Raw genomic sequence first — 26,525 nt, 5'->3', positions numbered from 1 at the left:
CCAGCCATATAAATAGTGTGGCCACAAAAACAGGTCAGAGGCCGGGTATTCTGCAGCGAGTGACTCACCTCCTGACTCCCCAAAGCCTTTCCACCATCTACAAGGCACAAGTCAGGAGTGTGATGGAATACTCTCCACTAGCCTGGATGAGTGCAGCTCCAACAACACTCAAGAAGCTCGACATCATCCAGACTGATCTCTCTAAGATCGATCGCCATTTGGACAAATCAGGACAAAGCAGCCCGCTTGATTGGCACCCCATCCACCACCCTAAACATTCACTCCCTTCACCACCGACGCACAGTGGCTACAGTGTGTACCATCCACAGGATGCACTGCAGCAACTCGCCAAGGCTTCTTTGACAACACCTCCCAAACCCGCGACCTCTACCACCTAGAAGGACAAGAGCAGCAGGCACATGGGAACAACATCACTTGCACGTTCCCCTCCAAGTCACACACCATCCTGACTTGGAAATATATCGCCGTTCCTTCATCGTCGCTGGGTCAAAATCCTGGAACTCCCTTCCTAACAGCACTGTGGGAGAACCATCACCACACGGACTGCAGCGGTTCAAGAAGGCAGCTCACCACCACCTTCTCAAGGGCAATTAGGGATGGGCAATAAATGCTGGTCTCGCCAGCGATGCCCACATCCCGTGAACGAATAAAAAAAAAGGTTCAGGTCAGGAGCAGTGCACTTCTGGTTCACTGCATTTGATTAGTACCACAGTGTGGGGTGGGGGGAGAGAGAGTGGGGGTGAGGACTATTGGGGCCTAAATGTTTGAGAGGGAAATGGGTGGTGATTGTAACTGTCCCACTGTACCAGCTTCCTCCATCTGGACTTAAAAAATGGCACAGGATAGGCACGAGAATTGTTTATGCATTGTTTTTGCAATTATAATACAAGCTATGTTTTATGGGGTTTTTTTATTCGTTCATGGGATGTGGGCATCACTGGCGAGGCCGGCATTTATTGCCCATCCCTAATTGCCCTTGAGAAGGTGGTGGTGAGCCGCTTTCTTGAACCGCTGCAGTCCGTGTGGTGAAGGTTCTCCCACAGTGAAACAGAAACCACCAGTTTGGATCCGATGAAAGTGAAAATTGTAACCTCAGTGAACCTTTGTGATCATTATTCCACAAACAAGAAGCGTTGTAATCTCAACAGACTTCAGCAAGCCTCAGGCCCTGCGCTGCCTTCCATCTTATGGCATCCATTAAGCCCTGCTCAAAGCATGTAACATATTTAGGAGGCCATTATGGATACAATCCTGAGGCAAGATAGAGAAATATTCAGCCGCACAAGCTCCAGTTTTGATCGCACAGATTTCCAGTTTTATGGTGAGTGTGAGGTTGAGGTTAAGCCAAATACTTATGTTCTTGTTTCCTTTTCTCTCTATAGTTACAGGGAACTCCCTTAAAATCATTGAGTAAATATCATATCCTCCTGCAAAATTGTTATTTTTCTTCTCCATCTTGAGTGCCTAATATTGTTAAAGCTATATTTAGTTTGTCAGTGAAATTTAATTCTCTAAATAGTATTGACACATAATTGGAGCCTGTGTGTTTTGGCTCCTTCTTTTGCTTTGTTCAAATACTTTTCATATTGAGAACTGATCATTAATCTGAAGGAAAAACCCTGACATTCCCAGTTGTCTAATTTACAGAACCATTTGTGTTAAATCAACTGTTCAGAACTAAATATTATATAATTCCAATCATCACAGAGAACACTTGCAGTAAAACTGTAAATGAGTTCCTCTAGCATGGAATTCCAATGGACCAGATTTGCCCTCGAAGTCATGCTGAAGTACCCTTGTTCATTAACACAGGAATGTCTCGATTTTGGATACAAGGGATTAATAATTACGTGGTTCTGGAATAGCTGAGTACCATTCTCGTTGTTCCATGGTATAATGATGTCACATGCAAGTATTGCAATGCTCCAAATCAAATGAGAATGATGGTTTTGCAGGTTGTGGAATGGTTAATGGTGTAAGTTTTCATCCATAGGATGAGTGTTTTATTTAGTAACTTTATAGGAGAAGAAGGGTTGTCAACCTTCCCGGATTGTCTGGGAGTCTCCTGGAATCGTTGATAGACCTCTTGGGCATTGCTGCTAGCAACCTGGGAGAAAATGCACGAGTAAAGTTTGCTGTTTGTGCCCGTGAGACTTCTCACGCAACAGCTGCAAACTCTGGTGCCAAACCCTACCTGCCCCAGCGTTATGAAGGAGAACTCAGTCAATTAGTGGTGTGGAATGGTCAACACTTGGGAAACGGCATGGGCGGCACGGGTGGGGCAGCCAAGTTTGGATCGAGTCCAGACTGGACACGAGGTGAGATAGAGTCACAAAATATGTTAAGCTACAAATAAAGGACTGGTTTAAACAAACTTTAAAAGCAGAATTAACTTCAAAGTATATTTCTTAGCAAAGATGTGTTGTACAAATAGAATACAAAAAAAACAGGTATAACCACTGGACTGCACTACTCTATTTTATATTCCATTGAAAGCACTTGATCAAACTAGGAATCTTCAACAAATATTTGCTTAGCTTAAACAATTTGAAACAAAGTTCAATTGACATGACACCTTTACGTCATTAATTCAATAAATATAGAAATATCAGCATGAAAATGAATCAAAGTGCACAGGAAATAAAACTAGACATGTTTTTTTTTGCTAAATAAACTGCTAGAAAATCATAACTCATATCTTCTAACTTTAGGAAAATGACTTGGACTGATGCAGTTTCTAAGTTTTTCAAAAGAACAAGCCTAAAAATGTGGGTGTGCCGTACAAATTTAATAAACTTGGAGTGAACAGTGAGGAGGATAGTGATAGACTTCAAGAGGATATAGACAGGCTGGTGGCATGGGCAGATGAAATTTAACGCAGAAAAATGTAAAGTGATACATTTCAGTAGGAAGAATGAGAGGCAATATAAACTAAAGGGCACAATTCTAAAAGGGGTACATGAACAGAGAGATCTGGAGGCATATGTGCACAAATCGTTGAAGGTGGCAGGACAGGTTGAGAAAGCGGTAAAAAAAGCATACAGGATCCTGGGTTTTCAATAGAGGCATAGGGCGCTAAATCGGGCCATGTAGCGTCCGTTGTTTCCAAGATGGCATCTTGGATGCGCACCACGTTTCCAGCGTGACATGCGCCGGACGCCATCTTGGTATAGGAGTTAACGCAGGCGCAGAAAACGAACACTGGAATCATGTAAAGTAGGGAGAAAATGGCTTCAATCAGTGTGCAACGCTGATTTAAAGTGATAGACACCATTTTGGGACTTAACGCTCAACTCAACGCACAGTCTTAACCCCGACCATCTGAACATGTCTTAGAGTGCCTGGAGGACCCCCCACCAGCGCTATTTAAAGGGACCATGCAGGATTTACAGATTAGTGGCTGGATTATTGCTTCTTGCTGCCGAGACATTTGTAACTGTTTTTGTAGGTCTCCTACACTTGAATACTAGGACGAGGGGACATAGCCTAAAATTTAGAACCAGGATGTGCAGGAGTGAAGTTAGGAACTGCTTCTATACACAAAGGGTGGGAGACGTTTGGACTGCTCTTCTGCAGACGGCAGTTGATGCTAGCTCACTTGTGAATGTTAAATCTGAGACTGATAGATTTCTGTGAACCAAGGGTATTAAGGGATATGGGGCTAAGGCGGGTATATGGAGTTAGGTCACAGGTCCACCATGATCTCATTGAACAGTGGGATAGGCTCGAGGGGCTATATGCCACTGCCACTTGCTGCCTCCTGATATGCGCCACCTTCTCCTGCAAGAAAGTGGGACGTGTGTCTGATGTGCCTGTCATGGTTGAAAAGCTGCCAGTGTGTGTAGCCTGTGAGTTGTGGGTGGCTGGCTTGAAACAGTGGTAATGTGTAAGGGTGAGAGGAAGCATCTGGTTGAAAGAGTTGAATTCTGATGGAAAGAGTGAGTTTGTTGGTATGTGGGGGATGGGGGTGTAGTGCATGGTGCAGTTGGTAGGAGACGCCACTTGACAGTTGACCTCACTCACCTTGACCACTCATGTCAAAGCATTGAACTTCTTCCTGACCTGCATCCATGTTCATGATGCTGTGCGCCTGGCATTGACTTCGTCCCCCGCTGCCTCCTACTGCCTTTTGGATATATGGCTGGAGGGCTTCTTGTCCTCCCTCCTGTGGATATAGGATGTTCCTCCTTCTGTCTACCTCTTGCACCAAGGCCTCTAGTGTATCAGCAGAGAACCTTGGTGCACGCACTCTCGCAGGCCTGGTACCAACTCAGATCGGCAGATTGGTGAGGTCTGGCACGCAGATTGGAGGATGTGGGATTTAGTAGTGCGCAACCTTTATTCAATGTTTTAACATAACTCATCAGTGTGTAAACATAGGGTGGGACCTGCATCTGTGCTTTACGTGTGCGATGTCTGATCTCCATTCAGACTACGTGCAGACAGTAGATTGTTATTTTCAGCAAATAACAGGTACCAGCTACCTTTAAGAGATTTTTAAGAAACATCCTCCCTTTAAGAGATTGGGCTCCCCGTGGTGGTGGAAAGTGTGAATTGCATTGATTCCACGTGCAAGGCCTGGAATGGAACACTGATTGCAGGTGAGTCCATCAGCCGGCCGAAACTCGCGTCCTGACAGCGCAGGGGTCATTGGGCTCGGGGTAATAGCGCATCACGCTACTCGCGCCCAAAAACGGCCGTTATCCAATTTTTTTTCCCCCCATAGAGTACAAAAGCAAGGAAGTCATGATGAACCTTTATAAAACACTGGTTCGGCCACAACTGGTGTATTGTGTCCAGTTCTGGGCACTGCACTTTAGGAAAGATGTGAAGGCCTTAGAGAGGGTGCAGAAGAGATTTACTAGAATGATTCCAGGGATGAGGGGCTTTAGTTACATGGATAGACTGGAGAAGCTGGGGTTGCTCTCCTTGGAACAGAGAAGGTTGAGAGAAGATTTGATAGAGGTATTTAAAATCATGAAGGGTCTAGACAGGGTAGATAGAGAGAAACTGTTCCCATTGGCAGAAAGGTCAAGAACCAGAGGACATAGATTTAAGGTGATTGGATAAAGAACCAAAGGTGACATGAGAAAAAACTTTTCCACATGGCGAGTGGTTAGGATCTGGAATGCACTGCCTGAGGGGCTGGTGGAGGTAGATTCAATCATGGCCTTCAAAAGGGAACTGGATAAGTACTTGAAAGGAAAAAATTTGCAGGGCTATGGGGATAGGGCAGGTGAGTGGGACTAGCTGGATTGCTCTTGCATACAGCCAGCATGGACTCGATGGGCTGAATGGCCTCCTCCTTGCTGTAACCTTTCTATGATTCTATAAATCTTGCCTTTGCAATAGATAAGATGGTTACAAAAAAATCATAATACATGTCAACCTACTTTTACCCAGAATGGGTACCCTTTAATTGTTCTTATATTTATTTCTAAAACTACTGTTATGTGCAAGCAAATGCACTTAAGTACAAGGTACCCAACCTTTATAAGGTAAATACAATAACATGTGCAAATTATGGGCAAATGTCACCTGATCAAATGTCATGTGATCAAACCTCCAGGAATATTTCCAACCAGAGCTGGCAACCCTAAGGAACAGTGATGTTTGCACCGTTAAGTTTCCTGAAGTGTCAGTGTAATCAGTGAAATCCTGTGCTCTTAAAAGGCATTGAGCAAAAATGGCCAGTCTGGAAGATTAAACTTGATTCTTGCTAGAGCACCGTCCATATCTAGAGCTACTTAGCAGAAGGAAACTGTTCAATTTTTATAGTCTAATCCAATTTCTCACCCATTAGAGAAGAGTGTAACGATCCCTTGTTTTTATGTTGATGCGGTAATTAGCCCTTTTACTTCATAGTTTTCCTCCTTGCTTGAATATATGGTAACCTTGATGCATCTCAGCATCGAGTTATTTTTCTTGCCAACAAAGACAGCATTATAAATACAACAATGGACGATTTTCGACTTTCATTTTTATATTGTATTTATAATGCTGTCTTTGTTGGCAAGAAAAATAACTTGATGCCTTTTGAAAATCCAAATATACTACATCCACTGGTTCTCCTTTATCTACCCTGCTAGTTACACCCTCAAAAAACTCTAATAGATTTGTCAAACACGATTTCCTTTTCATAAAATCATGTTGCCCTGCCAGAATTGTTCCCCAAAGAGGAGAATCCCAGCTACTGTCCTTTAGCCTTGAGAAGCTTAGTCTAAATTCTGCCCAGACTGATGAGATGAAAGCCTCCTTTCTCTGATGGCTGGAATGTACACCCACTTTCACTGAGCATTTCTCACACATGAAGAATTGCCACCTGGGTGAGGTACTGGTAGGAATTGTACCTTGGCCAGAGTCAGCACCTTTAGCAGAGGAGAGGAGCAACACAGAGCTCTCTTTTCCCAACCTATTTCTGGATGGCTCTAAGGAAGCAGACTTTTCTGTTCAAATAGCAAAGGCAATATCCCTAGAGGAAAAAACATAGTTCCTTAACGTTCGAAGTTCATTTCACATTTTCATTCATGTAAATGTTGGAACGCGTCATTCATCATTACATGATATACCAGTGCCAAGCTTTTACTCTTTATGTTTATACAGTAATTCCGGTAATACCACAAACATTTCCTTAGTTGTGTCTATTTCTATCTGATGTTTCTGTTTTCAGATGGAAAAGGAAAAATGTTTCCAACATCTGGATGGAGCTTTCCGACCCCATCAGAATGATTAAATAGAAATAAACATATAAAACATTGAGTACATCCTACCTGATGACTCAATGGACAAATGCATTATGTGTCGTGACACTGAACCATACAGACCCTGGTTTGAATCCTGGTCTGTGGTGAGTAATAATTCTTAGCTGACAGTGGTGGAAGAGCTGCAATTCTTGGCCTTAGTGGTTAGGAGAGGAGAAAAGTTCAGTTTGGGTTCTTGCTCCTGATTGCTATCTAATGACGCCCAGTAGAAGGCATGCCATTTCCATCCATGCCAGCAGTAAAGCAAAACTCCTCTACAGAATCCCACTACTACACCAGTATCACATTTTCATTTATATATCAATCTGCATTTATATAGCACCTTTAACATAGAAAAATGTCCTATGGCACTTAACAGCGGCAACCAGACAAAAAAGTATGGCGAGACAAAGAAGGAGATATTCAAAGGGGTGGTCAAAGACAAAGGTTTTAATAAGGGCCTTATAGGAGGAGGGGGATTAGAGAGGCAGAGGGGTTTAGGAGGGAATTCCAGAGCATAGGGCCGAGGTGACTGAAAGCACATTCACCTATGGTGAGGCAAAGAGAGGGGGGAGATGCATAAAAGGCTAGAGACAGAGGAACGGAGAGTTTGGAGTGAGGTGATTGTATAGCTGAAGGAGGTTAGAGATAGGGAGGGGCTAGGTCAGGAAGGGATTTGCACATGAATATAAGAATTTTAAATTTGAAGCGTTACGGGCCCTAATCAACATCCTGGATGGCTTGAATGTCGTTGGAAGTTAGCCTTTTGTGAATTGAATCTTACTTCGTATCAAAATCAGAACATAAATTAAAGCTTATTCCTTCCAGGCCAAATAGATAAAAACAGAAGATGTGAAGCCAATGTGTATATGCTAATTGGTGCATTTTTAGATCTGAATTTTGCAAAATGTTTACAAACTGATTATATTTTCAGAAAATTAATGAATTTCTTTTTGAGCTTATTATTTGAGTAATATGTGGAAAGGTTCCAGTGAGGAGCCATAGGCCACATAATGGGCTCGATTCTCGCACCCCCGAGCGGGTGCGTTCGTGGCGGGGGGGCTGCGAAAATTGGGGATTCCCGGGACGGGTCTGGAGCCCGGCTCCAACCCGCCCACTTCCGGGTTCCCCAGTGACGCGCTTACATGGCACGCAGCCCCCACATGTGGGACTCCCACCGGCAATTAAAGCCAGCGGGGTGCCACTTAAACTAATCATTAAGGTATTTCAGGACATTTAGAGACCTGCTTAACATGACATTTTAGGAGGGGTGGGATTTTGCAAACAACTAGGACTGTTTCCCGTACTGGGGGAAACACTCTCAGTTCAAATGGATGTGTTGCAGCCATCAGCCTGTGGCAGCTGCAAAGGTCCATTTGATAGGTTGTGGGGGAGACCCTCACTCATTGCAGGAGGCCACTCTGTCACTTGGGACAAAGTTTGGCCTCCACCACCCTCCTCCTAACAATAAAATTCACCAACTTGCACACTCACCCCGGTGTCCAGACACTTGTACCTACCTTGCAGACCCCCTCAGATGTACATCTTCCGGATGGGGGCCGCCGTAGCTGCAGTCATGACCTCCTTGGAGGACAAACAGCATCACCAGCCTAAAGGCCACGCCGTCCACCTCTGACACATGGAGCCCCACAACACAGTGCTGTGACACATCCACCTGCACAACAGGAGGGAGGGCAACAGCAGAGAGAGATGCGTCGTAGAAGGCCCTACCCTTGCCACAGGGTCCACAGACCGAGGCTCAGCTTCCTGGACCTCTCTGAGCAGCAGTGTCCACGGAGGCTCAGAGTCACTCGACATGTAGTCGTGGACATCTGCAGCCTCCTTCATGCTGAGCTGCTCTGGGCTAGCCCGAGCACCATCTTCTTACCTGTCGCTGTCAAAGTCACCACTGCCCTCAACAACTTCTCCTCCGCATCCTTCCAGGGTGCCACCGGGGACATCGCCGACGTCTCTCAGTCATCTGCACAAAAGAGCCCTGCAAATACACCTACACCCACTCTGCAGTGACACAATGGGTGGCATCAGTTGTGGGTCTTCATAGTGATCCTCAGGAAAGGGCATTATTGCACAAACCAGACAAGATTCGCAAAGACGTGACAGTAGTGGTGCCAATATAATATGTAATGTGAGTTGATCAGAAATTAAATAGAAGTAAAAACCATGACAAACCCTCAAACACCCTTGTGCATCCCCTTCATGCTCACAACACGTTTGCCTTACGCTTCCTACTGCACGTATGTGATGCATGCCCTGTGGCTGCAGCACAGGTAGTGGCAGATTGAGTGAGGCTGACCGCGAAACAGATGCACGAGAGGGTGAGTATGAGATAGAGCCATGAGATTGTATGAGGATTGGGTTGAGTGGTAGTGGCGGGATGAGTACTGGCGAGGTGAGTAAGTGCAGGTAAGATGAGGATGAGCTTTGAGTGGGTGTGAGGAGTGATGTGATAGAGTAGTGTTGGCAGTGCAGAAGGAGATGTGGGGTGAGGGCAGTGATGTGGCAGAGTGTAGGGGAATGAGTGAGTATACTCACTTTGGCTGACCTACTTAGGTCATTGCAGTGCCTCCTGCACTGTATGCAGATGTGCGATATGTTGGTGGTGCAGGTGCTTTCCTCTGCCACCTCGAGTCAGGCCTTCTTGGTGGCAGAGGCAGGCCTCTTCCTCCCGCCCGCCGAGGGGAAGATCTCTGTCCTCCCCCTCCTCCTCACCCCATCCAATAATACCTGGAGTGAGGCATCATTAAACCTGGGAGCAGCCTTCCCCCTGGACTGCTCCATGCTGTAATTTTTCCTATTTCCTGCAGCATCAGTCAGTGGAGGACTGCCCCTTTAAATAAGGCTCCTCCAGCTGACAGCCTATGCTGCGCATGCGCAGCCCGCCCGCTGCGCAGCTTTCCAGCATGAAACCCGGAAGCACAGGTGAGTGGATTCAATTAGCCTGCGATTCCGTGCGGAGCACCCTGATTTCGCTGGGCGCGTTACCCACGCGCCCAGTCGACCCCCCCACTGCCAATCCGCCGCCCTCCTAATATCGGGCCCAATATGTGTGTTGGGGTGGGAGGGTTTGTGTGCATATTCTTAACAAATCTCACTTTAACCACTGATTAGATTCTAGCCTGTAACTCACTTCCAGGTATCCATTATTCTATATATAAACCAGACAACCCCTTAATTGGATCCCAGCCTGTAACTCGCTCCAGGGTATCCATTATTCTCTGTATATTCACTGACAGAAGAATTACAATTATGTTTTTCCAACATTGTTATGAATTGTTATTTTTTCTAGGTTGCTCCAGAGTTTCAACATGAAGTGTTAATGAGCTTGATGCAGACGGACAAGGATGTTGTTCACTATCTCTTACGCAGAAAGCTTAAATACCAATCGTAAGTAATGCTGAACACAGTAATGATCATTGTTTTATTTTAGATAGTCCTGACTCCTTGGGGTAAATTTTAGTGGGGAGCTGGGAAGAGGGTGGGGGTGGGGATATCCTGACGGGAAACCCAGAAGTACGGGTTTCCCAGACCGTCCTTACGATTTTAACGTAAGGACGTCTTTCAATTTTTTTCTATGGGTTTCCTACCCGACAGCCAGCCAGATTGACAGGCTGGCTGTCAGTCGGATGGGAGAGCAGATAGGAAGTGGATGGCAACATGTACGTCTTAGATTGGTTGGGGGGGAGGGGTCGGAAGTCATCGGGGGATCATCAGGGGCTCAATCTCGGGGGAGGTCAGAGATCGTGTGAGGGAGGTCGGAGATCGTGTGGGGGGGGGTCGGAGATCGTGTGGGGGGGGGTCGGAGATCGTGTGGGGGGGGTCGGAGATCGTGTGGGGGGGGTCGGAGATCGTGTGGGGGGGGTCGGAGATCGTGTGGGGGGGTCAGAGATCATGGGGAGGGGGATCGGAGATCATGTGGGGGGGTCTGAGATCGTGTAGGGGGGTCGGAGATCGTGAAGGGGGGTCGGAGATCATGGGGAGGGTGATCGGAGATCGTGTGGGGGGGGTCGGAGGTCGTGTGGGGGTTGTCGGAGATCGTGTGGGGGGGGTCGGAGATCGTGTGGGGGGGGTCGGAGATCGTGTGGGGGGGTTGGATATCGTGGGGTGGGGGTCGGAGATCGTGGGGAGGGGGTCGGAGATCGTGTGGGGGGGTCTGGAGATCGTGTGGGAGGGTTTGGAGATCATGTGGGGAGGGGGTCGGAGATCGTGTGGGGGGGGTCGGAGATCGTGTGGGGGTGTCGTAGATCATGGGGAGGGGGGTCGGAGATCGTGTGGTGGGGGTCGGAGATCGTGGGGAGGGGGTCGGAGATCGTGGGGAGGGGGGTCGGAGATCATGTGGTGGGGGTCAGAGATCGTGGGGAGGGGGTCGGAGATCGTGTGGTGGGGGTCGGAGATCGTGGGGAGGGGGATCGGAGATCGTGGGGAGGGGGTCGGAGATCGTGGGGAGGGGGATCGGAGATCATGTGGTGGGGGTCGGAGATCGTGGGGAGGGGGTCGGAGATCGTGGGGAGGGGGATCGGAGATCGTGGGGAGGGGGTCGGAGATCGTGTGGGGGGGTCGGAGGTCGTGTGGGGGGTGTCGGAGATCGTGTGGGGGGGGTCGGAGATCGTGTGCGGGGGTTGGATATCGTGGGGTGGGGGTCGGAGATCGTGGGGAGGGGGTCGGAGATCGTGGGGAGGGGGTCTGGAGATCGTGTGGGAGGGTTTGGAGATCATGTGGGGAGGGGGTCGGAGATCGTGTGGGGGGGGTCGGAGATCGTGTGGGGGTGTCGTAGATCATGGGGAGGGGGATCGGAGATCGTGTGGTGGGGGTCGGAGATCATGTGAGGGTGGTCAGATATCGTGGGGAGGGGGTCGGAGATCGTGGGGAGGGGGTCGGAGATCGTGTGGGGGGGTCTGGAGATCGTGTGGGAGGGTTTGGAGATCATGTGGGGAGGGGGTCGGAGATCGTGGGGAGGGGGTCGGAGATCGTGGGGAGGGGGTCGGAGATCGTGGGGAGGGGGATCGGAGATCGTGGGGAGGGGGTCGGAGATCGTGGGGAGGGGGATCGGAGATCGTGGGGAGGGGGTCGGAGATCGTGGGGAGGAGGTCTGAGATCGTGGGGAGGGGGTCGGAGATCGTGGGGAGGGGGTCGGAGATCGTGGGGAGGGGGTTGGAGATCATGTGGTGGGAGTCGAAGATCGTGGGGAGGGGGTCGGAGATCATGTGGTGGGGGTCGGAGATCGTGGTGGGGAGGGAGGGTCGGCCGATCGCGTGTGTGGGATCACAGCAGGAACCTTGTTGAGCCTGGAGGAAACACTCCTGCTCCTCCTGGTCCACAAGCAGTGCAATAAAGGCACTTAACTGCTGAGCGGGGCCTTCTTGCCTTCTCACCTCCTCTTACATGGTGTGAGGCAGAAGGCCTGGGAATCCTGGCCCCCAGGAGTTAAAAAATAAAAAACCTGTCAAAATGGAGGTCCGCAGCCTCCTTAAAAGCTTTCACCGACCAAACTGCCTCCTGAGAAGGGATTGGTCGCCCGCCCATCGACCCACCTCTGTTAAAACCAGAAGAGGGCAGGTAGAGGCAATTTGGGGTCGGGTTTTACTTTTTTACAATTTTTACCTTCCCACCTGCCCCCAACCCACCCGTTCGAGGGGTTAAAATTTACCCCCTTGAAACTAAATAAATATTCAGTCAGAAATATCATGAAGACCACAGCACACTGCTACATAAAGAAAACTAGATACTGTAATGGGAATAGGAGGGGGAGTCTTTAAATGGCGAACTTTTGAAACTAATTAATTCCAATAGAAACTAGATATGTTTGCTTTCTATCATAGATGTGATGGCTGGACATAATCTTTCTCAAATAATCCTATATTCCTCAATTTGTACAGTATCATCATAGTTTCATAATAGGTACAGCACAGGAGGAGGCCATTCAGCCCATTGTGCCTGTGCCGGCTCTTTGAAAGAGTTATCCAATTAGTCCCATTCCCCTGCTTTTTCCCCATAGCCCTGTAAATGTTTTCCCTTCAAGTGTTTATCTAATCCCCTTTTGAAAGTTACTATTGAATCTGCTTCTACCACCTTTTCAGGCAGTGCATTCCAGATCATTACAACTTGCTGCGTAAAAAAATGTTCCCTCATGTCGCCTCTGGCTCTTTTGCCGATCACCTTAAATCTATGTCCTTTGGTTACTGACCATCTGCCACTGGAAACAGTTTCTCCTTGTTTACTCTGTCAAAACCGTTCATGATTTTGAACACCTTTATCAAATCTCCCTTTAACCTTCTCTGCTCTAAGGAAAACAACCCCAGCTTCAGTATGTAACTGAAGTCCCTCATCCCTGGCACTATTCTAGTAAATCTCTTCTGCACCCTCTCTAAGGCCTTGATATCCTTCCTAAAGTGTGGTGCCCAGAATTAAACACAATACTCCAGCTGAGACCTAACCAGTGTTTTATAAAGCTTTAGCATAACTTCCTTGCTTTTGCACTCCATGCCTCTATTAATAAAGCCCAGGATCCCATATGCTTTTTTAACAGCCTTCTGAACTTGTTCTGCCACCTTCACCGATTTGTGTACAAAAGGGGGTCTCTCTGTTCCTGCACCCCCTTTAAAATTGTACCATTTAGTTTATATTGCCTCTCCTCATTCTTCCTACTAAAATGCATCACTTCACACTTCTCTGCATTAAATTTCATCTGCCATGTGTCTGCCCAGGGATTCAGATCAAGGAAATGAAGCATTTGTGATGGCAGAACACCATTGCTCAAAGCCTGCATGTGACTCCTGCAGCTCCATAACTGGTGACCTCACACCTATGAACATCTCACCCAGCTCCTGCGAAGGACAATCTTTGAAGGATCAAAGGGAAAACAGCTCGGGTTCTGAATTGTTTAAAGTACCAGGAGCACTGGCATTCTTTGGACAAGTACATCCCCAGCATGGAAAGACCTTTATTCCACGATTACTAAAAAGTAAGAGATCTGGTTTACTGTTTGAGTTGTAATGGAAATGATTCATGAAATTAGTTTAAATAATGCAATAAAATACCTCAGACCAGAGTTATAGAACCTTTGTTAAGAAGGAAGTTGCATGATGCACGGGGCTAGATATTTCTCCAGGTAGGTTTCACTACTAGAGGTACTTCAGCGTATCACTTAATCTGCCACCCCAACCTGAGCCATTTTCTTGGGTCGAGCCTAATTACGGATGTAGGGTAGGCTCCTGGTGGGATCTTCACCACGGGGAGGCTGCCCTCCACTGCCAAGAAGGGAAATTTGGTGGCATGCTGCGGGACATCCACTGCAATGCAGGAAGGAGGAGGAGCCGTGATTAAAGATGGAAAAGCATCCCGGGGAATTTTAAAAAATGTTTACAAAAGGCTCTGCATGAGCTATGGACACCTTTGCTTCAGTTAGGGGGGCAATCGAGAAAGAGAGGTGGCCACTATTAGACCCCTCCCACTCGTGGCTGGCTTGTATCACTTTCCCTCTTCTGGCACTACTGGTAGTACTTTGGTGAGAAGGCAGGGAAATATGCTGCTCCACCCATCCCGAGGTTCATGTTTTTCAGTCCCCTCCCACTCCCGCCTACTGCCCCTCGTTGCCCTAAGAACCCTTATTTTTCCACAACCCTTTGTGCCGCCTGTCACTGTTCCTGCCCAAGATCCTCGTCTATTCCCTCTGCTCGCTGCTCCACACGTGCTGCTCCCTCTCACCGCTCCTATCCCCAAGCACTAGTTCCTTATCCCCATGCTCCCTCTTGCTGTGTTTCATTGCTTCTGCCCGCTACCAAGTATCCATATCTTTCTTCCCACTGCCACACCCTAGCATTCCCACTCCTCTCTCTCATACCTCATCACTCCACTTCCAGTCCTACCACACTCTGGTTCCCCCCTTCCAAGTGCAGCCAGAGTTCACAACCAACGTTCTCACAGACTCATGCCCGCAGCCCAATGTCCCACCCCGTTACCCCCACTCCCAATGCTCACAGACACAGGCCCCTCTCCTTCATACTCAAGATCTGAAAATAACACCTCAGCACCATTCTTCTAACACTGCCACAACCTGGAGCCATCAACCTACCATTGCCATACCCTTTCATGTTGCTTCCAGACTTTGAAACTCTCTCCCAATGGGTCCTATAACCCACGACTATTCCAGTACTCCCCACATCTCACAACCACTACTACATGTACACAAACTGCACCCACTACTCCCAGACCCTGAAAAGCCCCTCCCACTACTTGCATATCCCATGACCCTCCCACCCAATCTTCTGATAGCTCAGAAACACCTTCGCTACTCCTGCCACACCTATACATCCCTTTCAATATTCTCCCACTTCACCCAAATGGCAGGAACCCATCTTCTCTTTCCTTCCCTTTCCTTCCCTTATGTTTTGTACCTCCCCACCACTCACCCCATTATCAGACACTCAGCAACATAAACACAACCTTCCCCAGCACACAAGTATTAAGTTCCAGAAATATTTTTATTGTATGTATATACACAATACGCCACACAAATTAAATTGAATACACACATCATATAGAATATTTACTCTACACAAATTATATTCACACCATATACATTACATTATATACAAACCATATATACATTTTAATTTATTATTTCATATATTTCAACATTAATTACTTTTATCTCCCATTCCTAAACATCTACAACTATATAAAACATCTTCCGATATACAATTTCATCTTATTTTTCAATCAATTCATCTGATTTAAATTTCTATATAATTTCTCTCCAGCAATTTCTCTATTTTACATTCATTTCTTTATTTTTAACCAACATTGCTTTTATTCTCAACGCCTCAGATATACCAGTACCTTTACATGATGTAATCCTCCTCTCCTTGTCAGAAAAAATATTAAGTACAAATTTAAAACAAAGGCAGTTTGACTTCATTCATCATAAATCAGTGGCCTTCATAATATTTGAATGTTGTTGGGGACAATACTACATATCCTCTGACTCACCTTGAGCAACACCATGAAAGATCTGGGGCAGGATTTTAACTGTGAAAAATGGGTGGGTTGGGGGCGAGGCGGGGGGGGCATTGAAAATTGCAACAATTTCAGATCCACCCCCAACCCACCCATTACCGGTTTTCACTGGGGCGGGATGAGGGGCAGGCGACCAACCCGCTCCCAGGAGGCGGGTTAGATGCTAAAATCTTTCAAGGAGGCTGCGGGCCACCATTTTTTCAGGTTTTGTGGTTGCAGCCCCTGGGGGCCAGGGTACCTGGGCCTTCTCCTTCATGCCACGTGAGAGGAGGCGAGAAGGCCTGAAACTGCAGGGAAGTGCCTTTCTGGCACAGCTTGTGGGCTTGGAGGAGCAGAAGTGCTTCCCCCAGGCCCAAAAAGCCTACATGCAACGACCCCTACAATTATCGCGGGCCCCCCACTTACGCTCGCTGACCCCCCCCCCCCAATGATCACGGAATCCCCAACGATCGTGGACCACCGTGATGACCTCTATCCCAACCACCCCCTCGGTGACTGACACCCGGTGACTGACCCCCGATTCTCCCCCCCCCCACCCCCATGACTGATTCCCCGGTGACTGATCTCCGATGACTGCACTCCCCCCTCCCCCTGTGACCCCCATGCCCATCGATGCACCCCCTTGCCCATCGGTGTGCCCACCAGTGCCCCCATGCCCACCTGTGTCCCATGCCCATCCCATGCCCCTCATGCCACCCCCCATCCATACAATCTAAGACTTACCTGAAGACTTACCTTTTCACGTCCTCTTCCTTGCTCTGCTCCCGTCCGGCTGAGGCCTGCCTGTCAATCAGGCCGGCCTATCGGACGGCAAACCAACAAAAAAATAATTAAAAGTCGTCCTTACTTCAAAATTGTAAGGACGTCTGGGAAACCCATACTTCCAGGTTTCCGGTCCGCGATTCGACCCTCCTGCCCCCCCGCCCGGTCCCGAGTTAAAGCCCTGGCCCTGACGTCTAAACATGTAGAGCGGATTACAGTAAATTGCACTCGTTAATTATGCTGTTCATACCAATCAATGGAGTATTTATTACACAGTTTTATTCCTCCTTCTTGTTAAACATCTGGATCTCTTCCAATTTGCCACAAGCAGTAGTTTAAATAATAAACCTGTGTTACAGAATGTGATTGATGCCAGATGTGACCTACAGATCTCTACGTCAAAAGCTGATGGAGTCTCATGGAGATCTGTGAGGTGTTTATTTAATCAAGAATTTACAACAGAATTTGGCAACTGTCCAGTAAACACAGATTGCTGTCCTTTTTTCCCCTTTCAGGGTGATATTGCAGATCACAATATATTCTTGCGTCCCTCTGATCCTAAAAGTCTCTGGCTTATAAATTTGGCCGCACAACGCTCATTTTTCGGGCACTAACCAGCCTACTAAGTCCTCAATAGGCCGGGCTGGAAGCGCGTGCAAATTTCCGACCATATTGGGAAAGGAAAAAAGCTCGTTGTGCAGTGACGCCTGAGACAGGTTTTAGGCCCTTTGCAGGTGCATATCACCGCTTCTCACCTCCTGCTCCCCCGATCACCGCTGCCCCCCCTCTGCTCGCTCCCGGCCTCCGTTACCCCACTCCCGGCCTTCATTTACCTGAGGGCTGCTGCAACACTAATAGCGGGCCGATCTTCAATGACTCTTCTCTGGCTGGCTGTTTGTACCACACCAGCTTGATGAAAATGAGGTCCGAGGCCCAATATTGGGGGCACTTTGGGGCTCACCATTCAGCTGCACAGATCATACCCTGTGTGCCCAAAAATGGGCATGCCTGAATTTCTACTCCACTCTCAGTAGTAACAGTTATCACAGAATTTAGAGGCATAACCACATAAAAAATATTGGAGGAACATCAGGCATAATTCAAGGATTTGGAACATGGACGAAGAGTGAACCAAAAAAAACCCAGTGGTTGCACCTATGACGGGAAGTAGTGTGATTCAATATACTATGTTATTTATTAAATATTATATTATTACTTATTATACTGTGACTGCGGTACATTATTGTTCTCATCCTCCTCAACCTCTCTGCAGCCTTTGACATGGTTGACTACACCATCTTCCTCCAGCGCCTTTCCTTCGTTGTTTAACTTAGTGGGATTGCACTCGCTTAGTTCAATGGTCATCTACCCAATCGTAGACAGAGCATCTCTAACAATGGCTTCTCTTCCCACCCCTGCACCGTTACCTCTGGAGTCCCCCGAGGATCTATCCTTGGCCTCCTTTTTCTCATCATCATCCCTTGGCAACATCATCTGCTTACATGGGGTCAGCATCCATATGTACACTGCTGATACCCAGCTCTATCCCTCCACCACCTCGCTCGACCCCTTCACTGCGTCTGTATTGTTAGGCTGCTTGTCTGATATCCAGTCGTGGATGAGCCGTAATTTCCTCCGAAGACTGAAGCCATTGTCTTCGGCCTCTGACATAAATTTGTAAGCACCTGAAGGACATGGCAGTCAGACTGAACCTGTGACAGATGGTGAGGGAACCAACAAGATACCATCCTGACTTGGACATGTACCACCATTTCTTCATCCATGATTATGAAGATTAGTGTTTCTTCCTTCTCACTGGCTCTCTCACTGTGTAGGAATTGTAGCCCAGAAACTGAAAACAGTAAAAACGTGTGTAAACCAGCGGTCTTTGTAACACACAAAAAACAAAGGTAACTCATTGTGTACTACTGAGGAGTTAACTATCAGCAATTTCCAGAACATATAGTTCACCTGTTAACTAACATTAACATGTTTTAATACACTATCGTCCAGCAGAGAATTTCTTAAAGTAGCCAGCCCTATCTAGTGGTGAAAAATCAGCATTACAATTTTTAATCTATGAAAGATAATTCAAAGTTACATGTGTATCTGTAGCACAAAAAGTCATGTTATTCTGATCGGCTCAAATAACCATGTGATTCTCAATGTGCTTCATAGTCAATGAAGCACATCTGAAATATAGTCACTGTTGCAATGCAGGCAAACATAGGAGTCATTTTCCGCATAGCAAGGTCCCACAAACAGTATGATATAAATGTCTAGATAACCTGTTTTAGTGATGTTGGCTGAGGGATCAATGTTGGCCCGGACACCGGAAGAACTCAATGCTCTTCTTCGAATAGTACCATGGGATCTTTTACGCCACCTGAGACGGCAGATGGGGCCTTGGTTAAGGGCTCAAAAGACGGCACCTCTGACAGTGCAGCACTCCCTCAGTACTGCACTAAAGTGTCAGCCTAGATTATGGGCTCAAGTCTTTGAAGTGGGCATTAAAACTACGACCTCCTGACTCAGGCAAGAGTGCAACTTCTGAGTGCTACAGAGGCAGGAAAAGCTATCAGTGGCCATATTGTTTCCACATCCACCCTAGTATATACTCCTACATAAAATATTTACAATATAATAAAAGCATACAAAATCAATAATTCAGAAAAACAATTGCAAAACTTATTTATACAGTTGCCCATTACATCTTGCCACATATTCACCAACTTTTGCCCCCACAGGCCTTCCTTTTCTCAACAGCTTTGGATGTACATTCTGTTTTGTTCTGAGAGCTCCTATTTTTCTCAATTTTGACTCTTGCGCTAACTCTGTCCATGTCAATTTCGCTCTAAGTGCTCAATATTTTACGTCCTTTTGGGTCTCTTTGCCCATATGACTTTTCACCTCTCTGTGGATGCACACCCTACAACCAACCAACTCCAACAATGTGGGGAATATCCCACTATCTCCACTCCCCATGAGCAACACTATGGGAAAGATATACATATACTAACTAATCTTCTGTGTAACTACTGACAGTTAATTAAGAATCCAGAGCACAATTATGATATTTAGCTGCTAAGCCAGACCTGGTCTGTCCTTTAAGTCAACTCCTCAAATATTCCGTGCAAGGACGTGCTCTCAATAGGCTCATCATGGAGTTCTTGGAGGCTAATTGCTATTGCTGAGAAAAGTTTGTTTTTAAATAAAAATTGTTTGTAAATCCTTGGCGTCTCCCCTTCGAGTTAGCAAAAATGAATAGGAAATGATTGGCTTTCTTTCTCTTTTCTCTCTTCAATTATCTTAAACCTACATGAAGACACAGGTGAGAAATGGTCCTTCAGTCAACAGAAGGCATCACGTTCACATGAGAACCTTACAACAGCAGTTCTTTCAGAACCAACAAGAGGATTTGTGAAAGAAGTAGAGTGCAGGACACAGAACACAACTTTAATTCCAACGAGCAAGTCTCCACATGTATCCTTAGCTACCAGTTCTCACCAAGAGCACCAAAGCCATCACATGCTCGCAAGTCTTAATTGCACTCGATTCTTTGCAGGCAGCACTGAAGAACTGACGAAGAATAAAAAAACAGCAACTAAACTGAGAAGAGTACATTCAGATCTTTATCCAAAATATAGAAGTCCCATCTTGCATTCATGTACTGCTAAAATGGGCAGAGACTTAAAAAATTTCAGCGAAGTCGCCAGCTCATCTGGCAATGAGTATTTGAACAAAAAACAAACTACTGAATCTAGCTTCATTCCTCAGGCATCTGAGAGGAGTGAGGCACTACAAAATGATGTGAGTAGGGAGGGAATGGAAGCTAATGTCTGGGTGAAAAGAGACATGGGGGATGGCTCGCCAACCAAAGCACAGAGACAACAGCAACCTCAGCACTGTAACTTGAGAAGTGATCAGAAAAAAAATTCTCTTCGTGAAACTGCTGTATGACTTTAGAAATTTCCCATTCACTGAACACTTCTAAAAGGAAGTTACTTCAACATTTTTGGGGACATTTTTGAGTTCATTATTTCATGTTAGTTGTTATACATATTACACATTCTGTAAACGGTAGTACTGCACTGCGTTAACTAATCTCCAACTTGGCTATTATTTGCCTTTTTTTGAAATACTGCAGAGCCCCTCCTGATAGATATTTAAATGTTACTTTTTGTTTCCGCTGGTTGTTGCATCTATGTGCAGAAGCTTAGCTTTGGCAAAACTTGAATTCTTATATTTTTATGCATTTATAATTTTATTTAAAATAAGCACAAATCTTTTTCAGTCTATCTTGTGTAAGGCCTTGAACTGATAACACTTAAAGGAATGTCCAGACCCTTTGGGATTGTAAGAACAGAGCGTCTGGACTGAGGAAAAACAGTTCGGCCCCCACACCCTGCTCCTTCCACACACTCTGTACAATCTGTCCTATCGTGAACTCCACCCAATTTATTTAATCGCATCTCTTGAGGAAAAATTCTGCAAAAAATTCTCCTCAGTTCCCAGAAGTAAACAAGCAGAATATCTGCCTGCCTTTGAACAACTGATGAATTCAAGAGCTATTTATTTGAATATTTATTAAAAAAATTAAACTCTCCATGAATTGGCTAGCCTAGAGGTTGAGTACCAATTTTGTTGGTGTTTATAGGCTGGTGCATGCTAATGGCACATTCTATTGCTGAATTGTGCCTTGATTCTGAACATCCCCTTCCTCCCGAGTATTAGAGTGATATAAGCTGTGAGCTGGTGGACTAGGACACTGCCTTTTCAACTATACCCTATGAGTTTGAATCCAACACAGAATGATGAGGTAAGAGTCTCCCCTCTTTGCTTGATTTAAAAGTCGTACAGTAAATGATCTTTGACAAATATCAACCTAGTCTCTATTGAGTACAGGTCCACAGACTGCCCATAATGTGGCACTAACTTTGCAGTTTTAATTAGTAAAACCACATGGATGGCTGGTATGTGAAATGGAAATATCAGCTGATCTTGACTCTGGGTGCTTGAAATGTCCTAGCATTAATATCCCTCAACTTGGTGAACACAAAACATTATCTAAAAATGCGGTGAATGCAAGTCATTATTTTACAAATAGTTGAAATTAAAGCCATCCCAGAGGATATCATCCTGGACACTCCTCTAATTGTACAGGATCTCTGCATGCATTCCATAGAGGTCAATGATTCTTTTTGGATCAAAATAAGTTTTTATTAAGTGTTATTTACTTTGAAATCATGTTTACCTGTTACTTGTTATTGTAACCCCTCTAGATCCTAGTGCTTTCTTGCACCAGAAGCATGGTAGCTTGTCTTTGTTATAGCATGTGGGCTGTGATTTTCAGATCTTCCATTCACTTCAATCCTGGCATGATACCAATGACAAGCGCTTGTATGCTGGTATATTATGTGTGGCATTGTGGTGAATTAATCAGCACTACTGCTTAAAATAAGAAATTAATTATCTCAGCTGAGTCAATGGTTGGGCCCCTTGATTAGGAAGAGGAAAAATCAACTGGTGTTCCCAATTCTGATCATTATCAATGACTCCTGTTAGAAAGTACAAGGTAGTTGGACATTGGGTGAGGGAAGTACTGGACTTGATGTGAAGGAGGAGAAACTGGCAAAACATTTCAAAAATGTTTTCACAACTACATGAAGGGGGAAAAAAGATCAAATGGCTTTAGCGTTTTACCTGGGCCAACCAATCTCGTATTTATTGTGACATCAAATATAGTTCACTATTACAATAAAATATGGGGCCTCGTATGATGTCCACCCAAAGCTATTGTAGCAATTTTAATTAATACAAGTTTTATTTAATTGATCTTACATAGAATTACATAGAATGTGCAGCACAGAAACAGGCCATTCGGCCCAACAGATCCATGCTGTGTTTATGCTCCACACGAGCCTCCTCCCTCCCTACTTCATCTAACTCTATCAGCATATCCTTCTGTTCCTTTCTCCCTCATGTGTTTATGTAGCTTCCCCTTAAATGCATTTATGCTAGTCATCTGAACTACTCCTTGTGGTAGCGAGTTCCACATTCCAACCACTCTCTGGGTAAAGAGGTTTCTCCTGAATTCCCTATTGGATTTATTAGTGACTATCTTATATATATATTTATATATATGGCCCCTAGTTCTACATCTACTCTATCAAACCCTTTCATAATCTTAAAAACCTCTATCAGGTCACTCCTGAGTCATCTCTTTTCTAGAGAAAAGAGCCTCAGCCTGCTCAATCTTTTTTGATAGGTATAACCTCTCAGTTCTGTTATCCTAGTAAGTTTTTTTTGCACCTTCTCCAATGCCTCTATATCCTTTTTATAATATGAAGACCAGAACTGTGCACAATATTCCAAGTGCGGTCTAACCAAGGTTCGATACAAGTTTAACATAACTTCTCTGCTTTTCAATTCTATCCCTCTAGAAATGAACCCCAGTGCTTGGTTTGCTTTTTTATGGCCTTATTAACCAGCATTTTAGTGATTTGTGTATCTGTACCCCAGATCCCTCTGCTCCTCTGCCCCATTTAGTCTCTTATTATCCAAGCAGTATGTGGCCCCCTTATTTTTCCTACCAAAATGTAATACCTCACACTTATCTATATTAAAACTCATTTGCCATTTACACACCCATTCTGCAGTTTATTAATGTCTTCTTGTTCTCTTCAAAGTGGCTGAATACAAATATTTCAATGGCTGCAGAAAGCTTGTTGCGCAAGTTAGCAAAGGCTGAAGCTAGCAAAATGAGTAAAGATACATACTGTACTGTGCTTCAAAGGCTGCATTATCAAACAGGTGAGACAATGTTAGCATATTCTCCTTTTACCTGTAGAACCTGATGGCAGATCCAGCCCCAATTTTCTGGTTGTAAGGCTCCTATCTGAAATAAATTTGCGACAGTCCCAACCCAGTTGCTTCTGGATAAAGGTCCACAGGACAAGACCTCCTATAATTTGTTACCAATTGGCACTAAATTGTGACACTTCCATTTCGCAAAAGGATGGCTGGTGCAGTCAGGGCTGCTATTTGGAAATTGAGACTGAGACACATTGGGGGGAATTCTAGCCCCCTCCAGGATGGGCAGGACAGTGGCGTAGTGGGTTAAATTGTTAACAATGGGAAACCCAACCCCAACCCGCCACGAGCGCCCCTACTTTTGGTTTTACTGCGGCAGGTTTGGGGGACAGCCAAGTAACCCGTTCTGGAGAAGCCGCCCCCCACAACCCTGTGACTTGACCCCCACCCCCGTGACCAGCCGCCTCCCCCCGCAACCTGCCGATACGTTCTCTCCCCCTCGTGATATGTTCTCTTCGTGATATCATCTCTCCCCCGCGATACGTTCTCTTCCCCGCGATACGTTCTCTCCCCCCACGATACGTTCTCTCCCCACACACGATACGTTCTCTCCCCCGTGATACGTTCTCTCCCCCGCGATACGTTCTCTTCCCCGCGATACGTTCTCTCCCCCGCACAATACGTTCTCTCCCCCGCGATACGTTCTCTCCCCACAAACGATACGTTCTCTCCCCCGCGATACCTCTCTCCCCGGTGATACGTTCTCTCCCTCCCACGATACGTTCTCTCCCCCGCACAATACGTTCTCTCCCCCCGCGATACGTTCTCTCCCCCGCACAATACGTTCTCTCCCCCGCGATACGTTCTCTCCCCCCACACGATACGTTCTATCCCCCGCGATACGTTCTCTCCCCCGCACGATACGTTCTCTCCCTCCCACGATACATTCTCTCCCCCGCGATACGTTCTCTCCCCCGCGATACGTTCTCACCCCCGCGATACGTTCTCTCCCCCGCACGATACGTTCTCTCCCCGCAATACATTCTCTCCCCCGTGATACGTTCTCACCTCCGTGATACGTTCTCTCCCCGCAATACGTTCTCTCCCCCGCGATACGTTCTGTCCCCCGCACGATACGTTCTCTCCCCGCAATACATTCTCTCCCCCGTGATACGTTCTCACCTCCGTGATACGTTCTCTCCCCCGCGATACGTTCTCTCCCTCCCGCGATACGTTCTCTTCCTCCCGCGATATGTTCTCTCCCCCGCGATACGTTCTCTCCACCGCGATACGTTCTCTCCCCCGCACGATGCGTTCTCTCCCTCCCGCGATACGTTCTCTCCCCCGCGATACGTTCTCTCCCCCGCGATACGTTCTCTCCCCCCGCGATACGTTCTCTCCCCCCGCGATACGTTCTCTCCCCACACACGATACGTTCTCTCCCCCGTGATACGTTCTCTCCCCCGCGATACGTTCTCTCCCCCGCGATACGTTCTCTCCCCCGCACAATACATTCTCTCCCCCGCGATTCGTTCTCTCCCCCGCGATACGTTCTCTCCCTCCCGCGATACGTTCTCTTCCTCCCGCGATACGTTCTCTTCCCCGCGATACGTTCTCTCCCCCGCACGATACGTTCTCTCCCTCCCGCGATACGTTCTCTCCCCCGCGATACGTTCTCTCCCCCCGCGATACGTTCTCTCCCCCCGCGATACGTTCTCTTCCCCATGATACGTTCTCTTCCCCATGATACGTTCTCTCCCCCGCGATACGTTCTCTCCCCCCACATGATACGTTCTCTTCCCCGCACGATACGTTCTCTCCCCCGCACGATACGTTCACTCCCCCGCACGATACGTTCTCTCCCCCCGCGATACGTTCTCTCCCCCGCACGATACGTTCTCTCCCCCGCGATACGTTCTCTCCCCCGCGATACGTTCTCTCCCCCCGCGATACGTTCTCTCCCCCAGCGATACGTTCTCTCCCCCCGCGATACGTTCTCTCCCCCGTGATACGTTCTCTCCCCACACACGATACGTTCCCTCCCCCCACGATACGTTCTCACCCCCGTGATACGTTCTCTCCCCACACACGATACGTTCTCTCCCTCCCACGATACGTTCTCTCCCCCGCACAATACGTTCCCTCCCCCGCGATACGTTCTCTCCACCCACACGATACGTTCTCTCCCCCGCACGATACGTTCTCTCCCCTGCGATATGTTCTCTCCCTCCCGTGATACGTTCTCTCCCCCGCGATATGCTCTCTGCCCCGCACGATACGTTCTCTCCCCCGCACGATACGTTCTCTTCCTCCCGCGATACGTTCTCTCCCCCGCGATATGCTCTCTGCCCCGCACGATACGTTCTCTCCCCCGCACGATACGTTCTCTCCCCCGCGATATGCTCTCTCCCCCGCACGATACGTTCTCTCCCCCGCGATACGTTCTCTCCCCCACACGATACGTTCTCTTCCCCCACACGATACGTTCTCTCCCCCACGATATGTTCTCTCCCCCGCACGCTACGTTTTGTCCCTCCCGTGATACGTTCTCTCCCCGCCGCGATACGATCTCCCCCCCCCCCCGCCCCCCGCGATACGTTCTCTCCCCCGCAATACGGTCTCTCCCCCGCGATACGGTCTCTCCCCCGCACGATACGTTCTCTCCCCCGCGATACGTTCTCTCCCCCCGCATGATACGTTCTCTCCCTCTGCACGATACGTTCTCTCCCCCGCACGATACGTTCTCTCCCCCACACGATACGTTCTCTCCCCCGCGATACGTTCTCTCCCCCGCACGAAACGTTCTCTCCCCTGCGATACGTTCTCTCCCCCGTACAATACGTTCCCTTCCTCCCACGATACGTTCTCTCCCCCGCACGATACGTTCTCTCCCCCGCACGATACGTTCTCTCCCCCGCACGATACGTTCTCTCCCTCCCGTGATACGTTCTCTCCCCACGATACGTTCTCTCTCCCCGCGATACGATCCCCCCGCAATACGATCCCCCCGCGATACGATCTCACCCCCCATCGATACGATCTCCCCCCCGCGATACAATCTCCCCCCCCGCGATACATTCTCTCCCCGCAATACGTTCTCTCCCATGCGATACGTTCTCACCCCTGTGATACGTTCTTTCCCCCGCGATACATTCT

General features: G+C 47.2%; 1 protein-coding gene across 4 annotated transcripts in view; it reads left to right on the top strand.

Moving 5' to 3' along the window:
- Nucleotides 1-23,199, top strand: part of arhgap36 (Rho GTPase activating protein 36) — a 103,257-nt gene extending 80,058 nt beyond the window's left edge. For 3 of the 4 annotated variants that reach the window (XM_067997033.1, XM_067997031.1, XM_067997032.1), the window contains 3 exons: nt 10,069-10,166; nt 13,484-13,740; nt 19,882-23,199. In XM_067997033.1, the coding sequence (XP_067853134.1) occupies nt 10,069-10,166; nt 13,484-13,740; nt 19,882-20,516 (990 nt within the window). In that variant the 3' untranslated portion in view covers nt 20,517-23,199. The remainder of the gene's footprint in view (nt 1-10,068; nt 10,167-13,483; nt 13,741-19,881) is intronic. The other variant, XM_067997034.1, reaches the window with a different exon arrangement.
- The last annotated feature ends 3,326 nt before the right edge of the window (nt 23,200-26,525 follow it).

This window comes from Heptranchias perlo, chromosome 15, assembly GCF_035084215.1.
Source record: "Heptranchias perlo isolate sHepPer1 chromosome 15, sHepPer1.hap1, whole genome shotgun sequence".
NCBI classification, from domain to species: Eukaryota; Metazoa; Chordata; class Chondrichthyes; order Hexanchiformes; family Hexanchidae; genus Heptranchias; species Heptranchias perlo.
This window is presented reverse-complemented; position numbering and strand designations above follow the sequence as displayed.